General features: G+C 37.6%; 1 protein-coding gene and 1 long non-coding RNA gene across 2 annotated transcripts in view; one reads left to right on the top strand and one right to left on the bottom strand.

Moving 5' to 3' along the window:
- Positions 1 to 362: 362 nt before the first annotated feature.
- On the bottom strand, positions 363 to 2,136 carry DMAC1 (distal membrane arm assembly component 1). Its single transcript, XM_007524780.3, has 2 exons — positions 1,826 to 2,136; positions 363 to 651 (listed from the first exon to the last, which is right to left on the bottom strand). The coding sequence occupies exons 1-2, from the start codon at positions 2,091 to 2,093 to the stop codon at positions 587 to 589; spliced, it is 333 nt and encodes a 110-aa protein (XP_007524842.1). The 5' UTR covers positions 2,094 to 2,136; the 3' UTR covers positions 363 to 586.
- A 114-nt stretch (positions 2,137 to 2,250) lies between these two features.
- Positions 2,251 to 19,639, top strand: part of LOC132540876 (uncharacterized) — a 43,458-nt gene continuing 26,069 nt past the window's right edge. The window contains exons 1-2 of the long non-coding RNA XR_009552014.1: positions 2,251 to 2,282; positions 11,792 to 11,884. This is a non-coding gene — a long non-coding RNA (uncharacterized LOC132540876). The remainder of the gene's footprint in view (positions 2,283 to 11,791; positions 11,885 to 19,639) is intronic.

Raw genomic sequence — 19,639 nt, forward strand, 5'->3', positions numbered from 1 at the left:
ACAAAAAAAACAAGTTAGATTAAATTTTAGGTTCCATTACAGTTGTTGAATCAGTCATGGCAAGTTATATGATTCCTGTCCATTTGGTGCTGGGGAAGACAGGATTTTTATTGAAGGGCTAATTACCACCAATGAAACAATAAGCTTAGAGTAGACATGCAATTCATACAAGGTGATGAATTTGACAATGTCATGGGAAGTATGAATAATAGAGATTTAAAAAAGCTTCACGTATTTCTAATATTACACAATATCTTTTGGGGGTTGGGTAGATACTTTGGGAGAAGTAAAAAACAGTTAATTTTTCATTTCCTCCATATTTAAAAAAGCCACCCTCATTCCCCAGATAGGACAACAGAATCTGTTCTCTTAGAGATTTATTGGCCCTCCATGGGACCTGAGAAGAAGGCTATACACTCCTTTGGTTAAAGAATGACAGTCCATATTTGTGTTTTCAGCCTTGTAGTAACTGCAGAACTGAAGTCTGTCAACGTTCATGTATCTATCCAAAACATCCTTAAATCCCAGGCTTGCTCTGCGTTTCAGGAAATAGGGATAGAAGATGACAAATCCATTGATGATATTTTCAAACAACTCGGTAGGCCTTTCCTTTGGGGTCTGCCAGGATCACTATACCCCAACAAGCAATGCCTAGGAAGAAAACATTATCTTACATATATGTTACTCTTTGGTTTAGCAAGTGTTTTTACATATTTATATAAATATAATCTTATTTACCCTCACAACACTACTGAAGTATATAGTAGTATTCTCTTACATAAGCATGCCACTACGAAAAGAAAAATTCAGAGGGGGAAAACAAAGAGCTTTCTAAGCAACAGGACAGGTATTTAAAAGAATCTGGGCAGTCTAGTTATAATACAGAAGGTAAAAGAACCTAGAATTCTATTCACTTAATAAATAGCTTTAAAAGCTAAAAACTATTACTTTATTAGAAGATAGTTTTTAGCATTTGTCTAGTAAACCTCCAGATAAGGACTACAGTGTACTGGGAGTCTGGCGGTGGCACAAAGCCCAAGGACCAGTGGACAGATCCTGGTTCGAGCCTGCGGCTCCCCACCTACAGGGGAGTGGCTCCACAGATGGTGAAGCAGGTCTGCAGCTGTCTGTTTATCTTTCTCTCCCCCTCTCTCTCTCGATTTCTCTCTGTCCTATCCAACAACTACATCAACAACAATAATAATAACCACAACAAGACTAAAACAAGGGCAACAAAAGGGGAAAACAATAGCCTCCAGGAGCAGTGGATTCAAGGTGTAGGCACTGAGCCCCAGCAATAACCCTGGAGGCAAAAAAAAAAAAAAAAAAACACTTCAGTGTATCTAGTGATATGCTAACTTTGAACCCAGAAGATCTGAATTCAAAACTACAGGATAAAGTAACCTTGCTCAGGCTTTCCCTAAAACCAGGAGGGGGGGGGGGGAAGCAAAAAAAAAATAATAATAAAAAGCTTGGTATTAGCTAAAGCTGGGAACAAGTCTGTTGTCACTCCCTGGGTGTGTGTGACCTTAAACCTGATACTTAGTTCTCTATAGGCCTCAGTTTATAGTGCAGTTAATGAGAATACTACAATCCTATTTACCTCGAGTAACGACTGTTACAAAGGAGACTTTAAAAGTTTTACATAAATTCTTAAGAAATATCGTGAGTAATAATAATAATGGCAAGTGTCCCAGCCACTTCTCCCTTGTGTGTTAAGGGCGCTTCCCTTCAGAAGGAGACCAGATCCATTGCCCCAGGGCCCCACGTGGCAGCACCCCCTTCTCCCTCTCCCGCCCTAAGCAGCGTGGGCCCCGACTCTCACTGATGCCGAAGGCCATCTGTATAACGTTTCCTGGACTTGGAGCGTATCCCATCTTCATGGGCTTCCTCGCCACCCAGTACACGTAAAAGCCCGCCCCCGTCATCCCGGACCCAGAGAGCACGCGGCAGCTCCAGCAGTTATTAAATAGGGGTTTTTCTTCTGGAGCTGTCGGCGCTCCGGGTGCAGTAACCGTCGCGGGCTTTGCAGAGTCTGGGGCCGGGTCAGCGACCTTCAGTGTTTCAAAAGGCTGGGATGCAGAAACCCCCATATTCAGAAAATTAGCGGAAAGAGCTATAGAATCTGACGTAAAAGCGGTAGTCGGAAAGCAGAGCGCTGGTGCGTGCACGGAAATAGCATAGAGCCTTCTGGGAAATGTAGTTCCTGACGGCTTTTGTTTTGTTTTTTCCAGACGGGAAGGGGCGGGGCTGGAGGCAGAGGCGGAGAAGGGCAACCTGAAGTATGTTTCTTTTCTTTTTTTTTAATTGGGGAATTAATGTTTTACATTCAACAGTAAGTACAATGGTTTGTACATGCATAACCTTCCCCAGTTTCCCAATAACAATACAACCCCGACTGGGTCGTCTGAATCCTTCTTGGACCTGTATTCTCCCCACCTACCCACCCCAGAGTCTTTTACTTTGGTGCTATTAGCCAATTCCATTTCAGGTTCTATTTGTGTTTTCTTTTCTGATCTTGTTTTTCAACTTCGGCCTGAGAGTGAGTACTCTAAGGCAAAATTAATCTGGGTTTTTTTCACAGGCCACTAGAGGTTATTACTTAGTCAATTTTCTAAATGTCTCAGCTTTCTGTTTACAGTTTCTTTAATTCCTTTCTAATTTGTGGGGGGAATTATAAATTCTATCTTTTTGACGAAATGAAGGCCTTTGCATATATAATAAAATGGACCTTGAGATTCAGTAATAAATTATGGCGGATTACCTGAGATGATCTATGCTTTAATGCAATCAAAAGTGTTTGAATGTTATAAGTAGCATTTAAACAGAATCTGTTCTGACAACAGAATTCAGAGGGACATGGCACATATAAGAGAGGTCAGTGTGACTATGAAAATAAAAGTTAAGAGAGATATGACTACAAGTCAGGGAACTTCAGCAGTCACTAGAAATGAGAAGGTAGAAAGAAACATATTTTCCCATAGAGCTTCCAGAGGTAGTACTCTATCAATACCTTCATCTCATTTCAGGAATACTGCTTTAAGATTCTGGTTTCTAGAACTGTGAGAGAATGAACTTCTCTTAGCTAAAGTCATCAAGTTTGTGGCCATTTATTATAGTGGCTACAGGAAACATAGATTAATATTTGCCCCAGATTATGCATCCTGAATACTTTAGAATAACATAGCAAAGTGTACAGAAAATAGGATATCAGGCAGGGCGTTGGGCGTTGGGGAGGTGCACATATCACCATGTGCAAGGATTCAGGGTCCAGCTCCAGCTCCCCACCTGCAGAAGGGATGCTTCACAAGCAGTAATGCAGGTCTGCAGATGTCTATCTTTTCTCTCTTCCTCTCAATTTTCTCAATCTCACCTCCCTTCTCTATTTCTCTCTGTCCTGTCCAATAAAAATAGAAAAAAAATCTATAAAAAATGGCTTCCTGAACCCCCGCAATAATCGTCTAGGGCCAATAAAACAGCCCACTTAGTGCACTAACTTTGCCATGTGGGCTACCCAAGTTTGAGCCCAGCTGCCACAGCACAGAAAGAAGCTTTGGTGTTGTGGTCCCTTTCTGCCTCTGTATCTATCTAGAAAAAAGCAAACAAACAAAAATAATCATCTAATATTCTACTTTTTTTTTTAACAGTCAATGTTGTTGTCAATAATTCTGAGACCAGGTAAATTTATTGTAACATATGCACTCAAATAGGTGCACCACCACCTAGCTCTGGTAAATTAATTCCCTAATGTCAGTGACTAGTGATTTCCCTTTTTGTTGACTATTCTAGTACTGTTTTCCTAGGCTTAAACTATGCACTGTGTGTTCGTGTGTGTGTGTGTGTGTGTGTGTGTGTGTGTGTAATATACATATGTCTTGTAGAGATATAGTTTATACATACAGAAATATATACTTTAGATATGTTCTCTTAAGTTTTACTTCAAGAATGTTTATCTGAGTTACATTTTTTTTCCTTTTTTTAAAAAATATTTTTGGGAGTCGGGCAGTAGCGCAGCGGGTTAAGTGCACGTGGCGCAAAGCGCAAGGACCAGTGTAAGGATCCTGGTTCAAGCCCAGTCTCTCCACCTGCAGGGGAGTCGCTTCAAAGGTGGTGAAGCAGGTCTGCAGGTGTCTGTCTTTGTCTCCCCCTCTCTGTCTTCCTCTCCTCTCTCCATTTCTCTCTTTCCTATCCAACAATGATGACATCCATAACAACAACAATAACTACAACAACTATAAAAAGACAACAAGGGCAACAAAAGGGAAAATAAATAAATAATTAAAAAATATTTTTATTAGAAATAGATTACAAACAGTTGTCACATGAGTACAGTTTTTTATCTCCCCTGCTAGGTGTCTACACACCACTCTTAGCACCAATTGAAGTCCTCCACTATCATGCACTGAACCTGCAATAGCTGCTCAGTTTCCTGTCCCTTACCCCCTGAATCCTTGGCCTTGCTATAATTTTTTTTTTTAATTTAAGAAAGGAGACATTAACAACTCCTCAGAATTCCCATCACCCGATCTCTATATCCCATCCCCTCCCCTGATAGCTTTCCCATTATCTATCCCTCTCTGGGAGTATGGACCCAGGGTCACTGTGGGTTGCAGAAGGTGGAAGGTCTGGCTTCTGTGATTGCTTCCCCGCTGAACATGGGCATTGACTGTCGATCCATACTCCCAGTCTGCCTCTCTCTTGCCCTAGTAAGGTGGGTCTCTGGGGAAGTGGAGCTCCAGGTGGGGTTGTCAGTCCAGGGAAGTCTGGTCAGCATCATGCTGGCATCTGGGACCTGGTGGCTGAAAAGAGTTAACATACAAAGCCAAACAAATTGTTGACCAGTCATGGACCTAAAGGCTGGAATAGTACAGATGAAGTGTTGGGTGGGGGTACTCTCTGCAGACTCTGTGTACTTCTGCTTTCAGGTATATATTTTTCCTGGTTTATGGACACGTGTGAACATATGCTCTATCTCAGGGGACCTGGTCTAGATCTAGGTTTAGGGACTATATTGGGGAGTCACCACCTGGAATGGAATTAGAGAATACTATGAAAGGAAAAGTCTCACCTGAATGATGAAGCTGAAGAGTTGTCATTCCACACCTGAAGTCTCTGGACACAGTCTGAAGTGAAGCATGCGGGGGTGGCACTCGTTGCTTTGATTAGGTTATCATTCGCGGATGCAATATTATTTGATATGAATTGAGAGAAGCATGGAGGAAAGTGGGCTCCACCCTAAGGCTCCAGGACTGGGGGAAATATAGGCTCTATAGTGGAAATGTGAAGTTCCTGCTGTCTTAGGGTTCAAGAAGACAATGGATAGTTATTGTTATCATCACATTATTTGGTAGTTGGGTTAACTTTGAAAAGTCCCTTTGTTAGGGTTTGCTGTATAATACCCAGCATCTTGTATATAGCTGTGCCACTGGTTGCTTCTGTTCTCCCTGGTCTAGGCTTTTGAGAGAGTCAACATATCAAAGACTCAGCCTATGTATTAAAAAGATTCAGTTGTGTTTTAAAAAGTTCTAGACATATGATCAATTTTTCCCCTCTCATATTAATTGAATAGTGGTTTATATGACTACACTTTAATAGGAAAGTACATAAACACTATTCCCACCACCAAAAGACTCTAAAGCACAATAGTTACTGCTTTTTTGTAGCCAAATATAACCAACTAGGATTATTTCCACTCATTTATCATTAAAGAAAAAAGGACAATTCACTTGTGGTTTAAAATAATATATAAAAACCAAAAAAGTTAAAATTTACAAAAGCACCTTCATTAATTATGTAAACTGGTAACTAAGAAAAGTACAAAACTAATTATTTCTTTATTTTTATATGAAAGAGTTTTTGTTCATCTTAATAGTATCATTATGTTAAAATAACTTAAACTGTGGTACATAAAAGTTTTACAATAATGTTCATACCACATTTGAATTAACATTTACATAACAAAATAAAAACAGTTAATCTAGGATTTTCACATTAAAGTTTTGATTGAATAAACTCTTATAACATTAAAGATTATCATATAATGGAATATTCATTTATAATACTCATATAATTTATAAGTCTAAATAAGACCATTTTTTGAACAACATCTCTCAATAACTAATGAATATAAATTGGTATCTTATTGTCTTCATTTGCATGTCTCTAATAATCAGTGATTGAGCATTTTTTCATGTGTGTTGGTTTTTTGGATCTCTTCTTTTCTGGAGACTCTGTCTATGTCCCCTTCCCATTTCTAATGTAGTTGTTTGCATTTTTGTTGCTGACTTTGGTGTATTCTTTTCATATTTTGGTTATTAGCTCCTCTCTGATGTATGACATGTAAAGATCTTTTCCTGTTCCATAGGGAACCTTTCTGATTTGGTGATGGTTCCTTCTGCTATGCAGAAATTCAGTTTGATGTAGTCCCAAGTTTGTTTGTATATCCTTTTTTTTTCCCCTTGCAGTTGGATTTAATTCATCAAAGGTGTTTTAAAAGCTTACTTTGAAAAAAGTTCTGCTAATGCTTTATTTTAGTATTTGATAGTTTGTGGTTTAACATCCAAATCTTTGGAGTTTATTTTTTTGTGTGAGGTAAAATGTACTTGGTCTAATTTCTTCCTTCTGCACATTTCAACCCAATTTATTGAAGAGGTTCACCTTTTTTCCTTTCAGTGTTTTGGGACCCTTAGTCAAAAAAGCGTAGGGGCTTATTTCTGGACTCTGAATCCTATTACACTGATCTGTGTGTCTAATTTCATTCCATTACCACACAGGATTTTTTCAATTATTTTATTTTTTTTATTTATTATTGGAGAGAGACAGAAATTGAATGGGGGAGGAGAAGGTAGAGAGGAGAGAAACAGACACTTGTAGCCCTGCTTCACCACTTGTGAAGCTTTCTCCTTGCAGGTGGGTACCAGGGGCTTGAATCTGGGTCCTTGCGCACTGCAATGTGTGCACTTAACCAGGTGTGCCACCACCTGGCCCTTTTTCCCCAATTATTATAGCACTATAATACAGTTTGAGATCTGGAAGCTTGATGCAGCCATTTTTGTTCTTATTTCTCAACACTGACTTAGCCTTCCTAGCTATTTTTTGATTGCAGATATATCTTTGTAACTTTTGTTTTATTCTCTCATTTGAATTTGGTGGGACCTTGATGTGGTTTTCATTAAATCTGTATGTAACTCTGGATAGAATAGTAATTTTAATTATGTTAATTTTTCCATTCCAGGCACATGTTACATCTTTCCATTTCCTTGGGTTTTTTCCCCCATTTTTTAAAATAATGACAGATAATTTTCATTGTCCTAGGAATGCAAAACAGGCTCATTAATGTTAATCAATAAATAAATATTATTCACCACATCAACAAAAGGAAAGCCAAAGACCAGATGGCTATTTTAATAGGTACAAAGACAGAGCCTTACACAAGTTCAACATACTTTCATGGTCAAAATATTAAAACATGATAATTAATGAAGAATCCTCTATTTAGTTGCATCTATATATGCCAAACCTGCAGCCAACTATCAGTGGCAAGAAACTGAAAGCATTCCCATTTCAATCAAGGACCAGAAAGGGTTGCTCCCTATCACCATTACTAGTCTTGAAGTCCTAATGGCAGTTAGGTAAGAGAAATTTATTAAATATATACAAAGTTGGAAGAGAAAAAAAAACTGTTATTATTTTCAAATGAAGGTTCCCTATTCTTTATCCCTTTGGGAGTATGGACCCAGGGTCATTATGGGGTGCAGAAAGTGGGAGGTCTGACTTCTGTAATTGTTTCGCCACTGGACATGGGCATTGGTAGGTCGATCCATACACCCAGAGTGTTTCTGTTGTTCCATAGTGGGGTAGGGCTCTGGGGAGGTGGAGTTCCAGAACGCATTGTTGAGGTCGTCTGCCCAGGGAAGTCAGGTTGATGTCATGGTAGCATCTTCAGCTTGGTCGCTGAAAATCATTAATTGGTTCCTGGAAAGTATCATTAAAAATTTCTGCAAGTGTTTCTCTATGTACATCTCCATTTCTAGAAAGGGGCATGAGCTTTTAATTTATATAGCAGAGGATTGTAAATGCCTAAAGATAGGACTTTCCTGTCCATATTCTGCTAGACTTTATACATTTACATGCTTTGCTTTTCCTCATTTCCAGAGTGAATAGTAACAGCTTCATAGAATGATCCGTTTGCAATTCTAGTGATAAATGACACCTTTTCAGATAGTGTCATCTCATGTGTTCATAAAGATGTATTTCAGATTTTGTGTGTGCAAAAGACAAAAAATTGCCTCTACTTATTTCCTAACAGCTAACAATCTGTCCTTCTACTTTGCTTGTAAGTATGTTTGAGAGAATCTTCATTATTTTATGTATCTGAAGATGAGCAAAGGCCAAAAAAATCATGGGTGGCACACGGGAGAGGAGCAATGGGGCAGTGGAATGTACAGCAAGCACTCACCTGTGTCCTGGGATTCTGGTGTGGACTCAGCTGACTATTACATCACTGCTTCCTACGATTAGCAGTGTGCAATTGTATGTTAAGTATTTGTTCTACACCTAGACAATTATTCCTGAGAGATAAGAGATTGTACCTGTGAGTTAACAAGTATATTATGAGTCCGTAATCCCCCAATAAAGTGAGAAAGAAGAAAATAGAAAAATAAAGTGTAGTATAAAAAATAAAAAGGTAAATTTGTTCTAATTTTTTTCTCTTCTCTCTTAAAGATTCTAATTACATCCTCGATTGCATCATTTATTTCTTATAAATCTTTGATGGTCTCATTTTTTCCTCCTACTGCTTTTCTTGAGTACTGACAACTCATATTTTTCTTGTCCACTCATCTAGTCCATTTTTCCAACAGTTCGTTTATATCTGTACTTTGAATTTTTATTTTATATAATTGGTTGCTTATGTTTTTAAAATTCAGGGAGTAATATTTGGTTATTATTTTATATATTCTGTGACATTATTTTTCTTATTTCTTTGAACTTCCTCCCTTTATCCTAGTTTATCTTAAAATACCTGGTTATAGTGCCCTTGAACATTAAAACATCTTGTAAATATGGCTGTTTTATTTCATTTTATTTTATTTGCCTCCGAGGTTAGCACTAGGGCTCGGTGCCTGCACTATGAATCCACTGCACATGAAGGCCATTGTTCCCATTTTTGCTGCCCTTGTTGTTATTGCTGTTGTTGTTATTGCTGCTGCTGCTGCTGCTGCTGTTGTTGTTGCTGGATAGGACAGAGAGAAATCTAGAGAGGAGGGGAAAACAGAGGGGGAGAGAAAGGTAGACACCTGCAGACCTGCTTCACTGCTTGTGAAGTGATCCCCCTGCAGGTGAGGAGCTGATGGCTCGAACTAGGATCCTTCTGCCAGTCCTTGTGCTTTGTGCCATGTGTGCTTAACCCTCTGCACTACCACCTGGCCCCCTGAAAATATGAATTTTACCAGTTATTTAGACCGATGAATGGTCAGAACTGAGCCACAATGGAATTCCAGACTTTTGGGAATTATTTTTGTTTTTAATTATCCAGTTAAAAAAAAGTGGGGGAAAATGGCCTCCAGGAGCAGAGGATTCATAATGCTGGCACTGAGCCCTAGCAATAACCTTAGAGGAAGAAAAAAACAATACAAAAAAAAAAAAAACCAAACCAAAAAACCTTAGTATATCGCTTGACAAGTACAGTTAAATTGCTTTTCTATAATGAGTGCCCATTATTAATACATTGCCCAGAATGGATAATTTTGGCATTTGTTGTCTTTTTTTTTAAATTTATTTTTAGACTCAGTACTTGCATGACTCTACTGATCCTGTTTGCCACTTTTTTTTCTTCCAGTTTTGATTGAAGGTGAAAGACAGAGAGTGAGACAAAGAGACAGAGAGGAGTACCATACACAGCAATGCTTCATCCCCCATAAAACTTCTCCACTTCAAGTGGGGAGTGAGGGCTTGAACCCAGGTTGTTGGACACAGTAATATGTAGACTCTACAAGTGTGTTGCCACCGAGCCCTAGTGTTTTTGTCTTTTAAGTAATTTAAATTATTTCATGTGTACTTACTATTCCCTAAATATAATATTCATGAGTGGAGTGGTAGAGCTTATTCATTTTTTAGCATTTCATATTGTTATTGATAAATATCTGTGCATTCTATTAGACTGAAATATCTTCTTGTGTTCATAGGTGATAAAATACTTTACATATTATGAGTGCACATTAGTAAAATGTGAGCTCCTCTTCTATGTTCTGTAGTTTGAACTGACAAAAGACCTGGAAAATAAACAATTGAAAGAGATATTCCCTAAAGGTAGCCATCAAGTGTAATAAGACTCAAGTCAAATGGCCCAGCTGTCACAGTAAAATACAGCCTATTGACTTCCTTCTCACTAGGGAAAAGCAATGCTTGCCACTTAGCACAGACAGCATGGAGAGAAAGTATCACCCTAAGAACTGCAGGAGAGATTGTCCTGTGTAGCTAAGAGAAAAGCATGAAATAAGTTTGGCTGCATATATCCCAAGTATGTTTTTGTAAGGGCTATGAAAGAACTACATAATTATCTTACTTTAAGAAATAGAAAATAAATATCACTGTAGTTGAAATAGAACTAAAGTGACCAACATTTAAAAATCACTGAGGAAATATCACTCACTAGGCAGAACAAAACTTGTCTTGTAGACTTTCAGAATCCTACTTGAAAATTAAGCTTAAATTGAAGTATACCTAATAAATATAGATTGCGAAAAATAATTTGAGTTAATAAGGAAATTTAGTGAAAATGTAGGAAATATTTCCAATTGAATAGAAGTAAAGAGTTAAATTCTACAAGAAGGATGCTTTAGCTTGAGCCTTAAAAAAAAGCCTGCTATGTAAATTTCTAAATAATATGTAAATATAATAAACTTCCTTGTCCTAGGGCATGGTTAAGAGGTATAAGAACTAATTCTGCTAAAATGTTTTATAGTTAAATTGCAACATTATTCATATCACTCTATTAATGTTAACAGATGACTTATGTAATTGGGACATAAAATTAGCATTAAAAGATTTACAAATAAAATATATGAAAATTAACAATGTAATTTCCCATTGTTTCCTCAACTTATGATTGTATATGTATATACAGATATTATAACTGTGACTAGGACATTCATACTATGTGGGCTTAACCCAGTGTACCATCACCTGACCCCTTAACTAGGACATTCATGCCATAAAAAATAGTGGCTAGTATAACCCATGGATGACCACTTTACTTCAGTCTACACCTGACAGTATCTCATTCTAATCAGAGATAAATAAAATAGTTTTCAAAGAAATGTTAAAGTAAATACAATTTTTTAAAATACTACTACTCTTACAGATTACCATTAATGATCTAATGTTCACATTCCTTGAATTCAAAGAGTTATATGTGAACATGTGGACATTTAAATACTTTATGTTCTTTGGTCCAGATACTCTTGTTGATTAAATGAGGAATAAACAGTTGACTTCTCTTCAAGGAATAGGACATTATTCCTTGAATTTTCTTCATGAAGATATTACTAGGTATGTGTGTGCGTGTGTGTGTGTGTGCGCACACACACGCACACACAGAAGTTATCCAGTACTGTGAGAGAACCCAGAGTTTAAGAATTGTGAACAAAAGGTGATTTAATTATTTCATTCTTTCCATAACATTTATTCACCACTGTATTATGCCTTGCTACTCCCTTGCTCCATATTACTGTCATGAGGAATTCATGTTGATCTCTCTTTAATCTGTTTTAGGTCTTGTGGGTATTGCAAGAGTGAACATCTGGGAATGCTGTTCTTTGCTGTCCAGTGAATCAGCAGAAGAGGAGATGGGCCCCAGATGTCCTGTAGTCCACTGCATCTTCAGGTATGCTGACACTAATCTGTACTGTCAAGTTAGATGACTCTGGGGCTTCCACTGATGTGAAACATGCATAGCCCAAGGGAGATGAATGCTCTTGGTGATAAAATGTACACATTTTCCTGGAATTTTAATTTATTCCAGAATTTATTTCCATAGAGGATGCTATTATAGTTTACTATGGGTAATATGGATATAAAATAACAGTAAAGAGAGAGACTGAGGTGGTAATATGAATTAATATTATTAAAATTTTATTATTATACTTCTTTAATTTAATACCCATAGTAGTATACTTATATAGGTATTATTATAATCAGTATTTTATAGATAATGAAGTTGAGGTTTGAAATGGTTAGATATTTTACCAAAGGTAATTTGATAGTAGATGAAAAATATGAAAAAATACCTAATATAATGAACTAGAAACACCTCATATGCTTTATATGACTAAATAAATCTAATCATCACAACAACTCTATAAGACAAAGACTAGCACTAGCCAATTTTTTTTAAATGGATGAGAAATCATGTACTAAAGATCATCTTACCAGATAATAAGGGCTAAAAACTAGATTTGAATTCAGCAATTAAAAGTCAAAACATATTCTATAATATAGTACAGACTAGTTCATGTAGCATATTCTGCTATAACTAAAGATCCATATTGTATTAAGATAGTGTTCCTAATGTTTTACCTCACACATAAAAATAAATCAGAAATTAAGTTCTTATTAACATGTGACCACCAAGGATATGTTTACTAATTAACTTTATTATACATATTTATTTACTTTTCCACAAAAGGTTTTTTTTTTTTTCTCATTGCCATTTTATTGGTTTACAGTATAGTTTCTTACTCATGGGTATAATTTCCCATATCCATGTGAGATGTATCTGGAAAGCATTCTTACCCACAACCTAAGACCCTAAAGGTCCTCCCCAGGCCCTTCTCTTTCACTCTTTCCCCAGAGTGCTTTGCTTTGCTGCAGTACACCATCCCAACTTTACATTTTACTTTGTTTCTCTTTCTGTCCCAGTCTCCCAAATTCCATCTTTTTAAATTTTTTATATTTATTTATTTATTTTCCCTTTTGTTGCCCTTGTTTTTTTATTATTGTTATAGTTATTGTTGTTGTAATTGATGTTGTTGTGAGATAGGACAGAGAGAAATGGAGAGGAGGGGAAGACAAAGAGGGGGAGAGAAAGATAGACCCCTACAGACCTGCTTCACTGTCTATGAAGCAACTCCCCCTGAAGGTGGGGAGCCAGGGGCTTGAACTGGGATCCTTATGCAAGTCCTTGTGCTTTGCGCCACGTGCACTTAACCTGCTGTGCTACCCCCCACCACCCCTAAATCCTCCAAACTCCATCTTTAAGTAAGGTCATCTGGTATTTTTCCTTCCCTCCTTGACTCATTCTAACCAACTTGATTCTTTCAAATCCCTTGAAAGTTTAGACTTTTAGAGTTTATTGTCTAATATCTAGGTCTTTTGTCCATTTTGGTGCATGGTGTTAAGTGGTGCCCTAGTCTTACTTTTCCACATGTGGCTGTCCAATTTCTGCAGAACCATTTGTTGAAGAAAACTTATTTCCCCACTTGACTGGTTTTGGCCTTCTTGTCATAGATTAGATTGCTTTATGTGTGTGGGCTCATATCTGGACTTCCATTGGTCCAAAAGTGTCCATTTATATTCCAGTACTATGTTGTTTTAATTACTATTGCTTTGCAATATAAACTGAACTTGAGGAGCATGATACTTCAATTCATTTCCTTTTGTCCTCAGATGTTCACTAGAAGTTATTGTTTCTTTTGTGGTTCTACACAAATTTTGGACAAATTGTTCAGTTTCCTTGAAGAATGTCATTGGATTACCATGAGCATTGTATATAATTTGCAATATCTATGATTGTCTTTTTTAAATTGGCCTTGGTTCACCAACATTGGTCATGTTGCTCTGTCCACTTTGCTATATCTTTATCTCTTTCCTATATCTTTATTTTCTCCTGTTTTTGTTCTTTTTTTAATCTTTTTTATTATTTCATTTTGGGGGATTAATGTTTTATAGTCAACAATAAATACAATAGTTTGTACATGTATAACATTTCTCAGTTTTCCACACAACAATATAACCACCACTAGGTCCTCTGCTATCATGTTCCAGGACAAGAACTCTCCCCACTCCAACACCCCCTCCCCAGAGTCTTTTAATTTGGTACAATGCCAAAGGTACACCCCCCACCCCGGGCTAGCGTGGGAGTGCCTCTTCCTGGGTGTGTACTCTCTGGGTTGAAGAGAACTAAACCAGAGCCAGCCTGGGCTGGTACTCACTCAGCAACTCGAGGGAGGTGACTCATGAACCAAGCTCCTGGTGGTGGCAAGGAAATGCAATTCTTTATTGATCAGAGAGCCAAGGCTTTTAAAGGGCAGGCCCAGAAGTGGCAAGTTGGAAATGGAAATGGCTAGGAAAGGGGTGGGGAAAGTCAAAAAGGGGTCTGGAAAGTTAGGAACTTCCTTAGCAACTGTTGTGAGGGTTTTAACTGGTAGGATTAATAATACCCTGCAGGCAGGGAGGGTCTTGAGGGTAGAAAGAAGATAGGTCAAAGGAATGGAATGGGTGGGGATCTTTCAGGCAAAACAGTGATTATGTAGATAGGCCATAGTATCAGGAATGCAGGGTGGAGCAGGGGGAGCTGGCTTAATGTTTTAAGGAATGCCAGGCTTCTAGAGGCAGGAAAATGCAGGGTGCTATGTGAGGCTTCTTATAATTTCCCGACAGTACAGTATACTAACTCCAGTCCAAGTTCTGCTTAGTGTTTTCTCTTCCTTGTTTTTCAACTTCTGCCTGTGAGTAAGATCATCCCATATTCATCTTTCTGTTTCTAACTTATTTCACTTAACATGATTTCTTCACACTCCATCTAAGATGGCTGAAAATGGCAAAATCATCACTTTTTTTTGTAATATTTTTTTTTTTTGCCTCCAGGGTTATCACTGGGCCTGGGTGCCAGCACTATGAATCCACTGCTCCTAGAGGCTTTTTTCCCCCCTCATTTTGTTGCCATTGTTGTGGTTGTTATTGTTGTTATAGCTGTTGTTGTTGTTGGACAGGACAGAGAGAAATCGAGAGAAGAGGGGAAGACAGAGAGGAGGAGAGAAAGATAGACTCCTGCATACTTGCTTCATGCCTTGTGAAGCAACCCCCCAGCACGTGGGGAGCTGGGATCTTTACACTGGTCATTGTGCTTCATGCCATATGAGCTTAAGATGCTGTGCTACCACCCAGCCCCCAAAATCACCATTTTTAATACCTGAGTAGTATTTCATTGTGTATATGTACCATAACTAGCTCAGCCAATCATCTGTTTTTGGACACTTGGGTTGCTTCCAGGTTTTGTTATTACAAATTGTGCTGCTATGAACATAGGTATACACAAATCTTTTTGGATTGGTGTGTTTGATTTCTTAGGATATATCCCCAGGAGAACTGCAGGGTCATAGGGTAGGCCCATTTCTATCTTTCTGAGAGGTCTCGAGACTGCTTTCCACAGGGGTTGGACCAATTTACATTCCCACCAGTAGTGCAGGAAAGTTCCTTTGTCCCCACAACTTCTCTAGCATTTGTTGCTGCTATCTTTTCTGATGCATTGCATTCTCACTGGAGTGAAGTGGTACCTCATTATTGTCTTTATTTGCATTTCTCTGACAGTCAATGATTCATAAAATTTTTCAACAGTTTTAAGTTCACAGAGTGTGATGACTGTTTTGATATTCACTCCTCAGCCTGATTTAGTCTACTTACTAGGCCTCTTCTATGAGACTTACTTCCATACAAAGAGTCTTTAATATCCTGTAGCTATGTTTGGAGTTTTCTTTGTGCATTTTGTAACTCTTTGATGAAATTATTACTGAGTTCTTGAATCTATGTCTGTATGTTAAATTTAAATTCTTTAGTTTCCTTCATAATGAATTTTCTGAATTCTATGTCATGTCTTTGTGTGCTTCCCCCTCATGTTTTCATTGTTTCTTAGCTTGCACATTATTTGTGGTTTGTGTTGTTCAGCTATCAGTTGGCACTGTGGTTATGCTGTTTATATGTCATGCATAGGTGGGGAGAGATTTTACTTTATATCCCTAGTCATATTTATGGCCCCTGACAACAAAATAGGGTCTTATTATCTTGTTACATTATGTACTCTAGCCTCTGGAAGCCTGCTAAGGCAGTCTGGGCAGACCACACAGCTTTAGTTTTATACCAGGTTTCTCCTGATCAATTCCCACACCTTCTTGGGGATAACCCTGTGTTATGCTGCATAGCTACCAAGATGGCATTGGCTGCTGGTTTGAGCTTTCTTTTTTTCTTGAGGGCTTCTTTCTAATCATTTTCTATCTATTTAGTTATCTATCTATCTATCTAATTATCTATCTATCTATGTCTTACTGAGCTTCTTCCAATTGTAATGTGATGCGGTTGAAGGTGAGGTTTCTTTGTTTCATCAAGTTGATCATGGGAATGATGTTTCAGCAGCTAGTACTACATGGACACATCCCTGGAACCTCTGTTATCAAGATTTCTAGGGGACTTGGTGGTGGCACACCAGGCTAAGTGCACATGGCACAAAGCCCAAGCACTGGCAGAAGGATCCCAGTTCAAGCCTATGGCTACCTGCCTGCATGGGAGTTGCACTGCAAGCATTGAAGCAGGTCTGTAAGTGTCTATCTTTCTCTGCCCCTCTCTGTATTCTCCTCCTCTCTTAATTTCTTTTTGTCCTACCCAACAATAACAACAACAAAAAGGAAAAAAAATGGCTTCTAGGAGCAGTGGATTGGTATTTCAGGCACTGAGCCCCCGCTATAACCCTGGAGGCAAAAAAAAAAAAATCCTAAAGGTTTTTTTTTTTTTAATGAATATTGTTCGGATCACTGAATATTGGATTCCATTAAACCTTGACATGTATAAGACATTTTTGTAGGTTGTAATTAAAGCCTGAAATTTAATAACAAAGTGTGTGTATGTGTGTGTGTGTGTGTGTGTGTGTGTTTAAGCTGATATATTGGCAACAAGTTGAAGTATTAAGGCAGGGCAGCAAGGAAACTTACCATGCTCAACTAGATGCTACCCTTACTAACTGTAAGTAACCTATGAACTTACTATTGTTTAAAAAAAAAAAAATCCCTTGCAATTTTCCAAATGCTTGCTTTTACTGGTGTCATACAACAGTACTGTCAGGTGACTGTTATTATCTCCATCTTTAAAAACAAGGAGACCTAGACCCAGAGTCCAATGTTAACCAAAATAATTTAATTTTTATAACTTCAGGAAATAGAGGAGCCAAAATAAAGAGCTTATTTCCTAACTCAAAGTTTAATTCTTTTGTCAGTACATATTGTTGCCATATATATTGCCTCCAGTGTTACTGCTGGAGCTCGGTGCAGCACTATGAAAGCACTGCTCTTGGAGGCTAATTGCCCTTGTATTATTATTGTTGTTGTTGTTGTCACTGCTGTCATTGTTGTTGGATAGGCAGAAAGAAATCCAGAGAGGAGGTGAAGACAGAGGGGGAGAGAAAGATAGATACCTGCTTCACAGTTTGTGAAGCGACCCCCCTGGAGGTGGGGAGCCAGGGGCTCAAACCAGGATCCTTAAGCCAGTCCTTGTGCTTTGTGCCATGTGCACTTAACATGGTGTGCTACCGCCCAACCCCTATGTGTCATATTTTAATTAAGATTTCTGTCTCCTTATATTAGTTATAAGTCACTAGAATCTGAAGACCCTAATGTACTAATGTTTTATTATGGGTAACTTTATAAAATGTATGAGCAAATGAGGAACATTTGATGAATCTAGCACTGAAATATTAAATGTTTTACTCAACAAATACTAACACATTTACTTCATTCTTACTTTATCCATGACACTGTGTTAAATAATGAATGGTATATAAAGAACTGGGGGCTAGGAATCCTAGGAAAATCTTCAACTCAGGTTAACATATTTTCAGATGTAAAAACAATTACAAGAATCATAGCATGATAATTACTTATATTTTTATTTCAACACGTAAAAATTAAAATTGAAAAGGCTAGTTGCATGTTAATTATCTTTATATTTACTTCATTATCATTCCTTATCTTTCTTATTGAATGAATGAATGAATGAAGTATAAGAGTGAAAACATCTGCTCTACAGAAGTTTCTAGAGTAAACTAAAATATAAAACATGAAACTAAATAAAATAAAGTACAAATCTGATACATGACCATCTAATGTAGAGAAAAGAGGCACAATTTATAGTTGAGGTAAATAAATACACTTCATGAAAAAGGCATTTTTGAATGAAAATTAACTTATAAGGATTTCTGCTGACTGTTTTTTTATAACTATGAACAAGCTAGCCTAATAAAAATAAAAAGTAGATTTAAATGTTCCTGCACATTATAGATGAGCATACTGGGCTTTCAGAATGCCTTTATTGATTGAAAGATTGAATCCTCTCAACAAAATTTTTGTTATATTAAACTTCAAAAGTAAATTCTAGCTAGGAGATAATTCACTTGGTAGAGCACATTTTCTCATACTTAGGATCTGGGTCTGAACCCCTAGTCCTGGGCCATTTAAAGCAGCACAGGAAATTTCATGAATTGTGGAGTGGTTCTCTGGTGCCTTTCCTTTCTTTTCTCTCTCTGTCTCTTTCTCACTCTATCTCTAACTGAATGAAAAGAAGGGGGGAATGAAGAGAGTATAAATAGAAGATTCACTTTGAATTCTGGCACACACACACATACACATGAGGGGGGAGATGTCACGATGCTATTTAGAATTCATTAGGTAAGATATATGTCAGAATACTTTGTCAAGCATATTGACACACTCAGTTTAACCCTTACACACAGATACACATGAGGGGGGAGATGTCACGATGCTATTTAGAATTCATTAGGTAAGATATATGTCAGAATACTTTGTCAAGCATATTGACACACTCAGTTTAACCCTTACTGAAGAAACTTTGCTGGGAAGACAGCATAATGGTTATGTAAAAGATTTTCATGCCTGAGGCTTTGATTTCCCAGTTCAATCCCCAGTATCACCATAAACCAGAACTGAGGGTGTTCTGGTCTTTCTTTCTCACTATAACTTCCTCTCTGTATCATTCTCTCTATCAAAATAGAATAAACTAAATGTTTGATAATAAAAAATAAATTACAGGGAGTCGGGCTGTAGTGCAGCGGGCTAAGCGCAGGTGGCGCAAAGCACAAGGACCGGCATAAGGATCCCGGTTCGAACCCCGGCTCCCCACCTGCAGGGGAGTCGCTTCACAGGCGGTGAAGCAGGTCTGCAGGTGTCTATCTTTCTCTCCTCCTCTCTGTCTTCCCCTCCTTCTCTCCATTTCTCTCTGTCCTATCCAACAACGACAACAACAATAATAACTACAACAATAAAACAACAAGGGCAACAAAAGGGAATAAATAAATAAAATAAATATAAAAAATATATATATATTTAAAAAAAAATAAATTACAGAAATATTTAAGAAGAGTCTTTTATTCTTTCAGTTGTATTTAGTAAGTCTGTATAATATAATTTGGAAGAGCATTTCAATCTCATTTACAATAGCAACAAAAACAAATAGGTACTTAGACATAAATTTAACAAAGGAGGTGAAAGACTTGTACAATGAAAATTGTGAGTCACTATAAATCGAAAAAATCATTTTGGATGTATAATTAAACAATGAAACCAACATCTTTGAGAGATCT

This window comes from Erinaceus europaeus, chromosome 10, assembly GCF_950295315.1.
Source record: "Erinaceus europaeus chromosome 10, mEriEur2.1, whole genome shotgun sequence".
NCBI lineage: Eukaryota > Metazoa > Chordata > Mammalia > Eulipotyphla > Erinaceidae > Erinaceus > Erinaceus europaeus.

What these genes read in the sequence shown, in the direction of transcription:
- DMAC1 (XM_007524780.3), bottom strand. Translation starts at nt 2,093, where the DNA reads ATGGGGGTTTCTGCATCCCAGCCTTTTGAAACACTGAAGGTCGCTGAC. An exon ending in ACAGATGGCCTTCGGCATCA is followed by an intron (nt 652 to 1,825) that starts GTGAGAGTCGGG and finishes TTTTCTTCCTAG; the next exon opens with GCATTGCTTGTTGGGGTATA.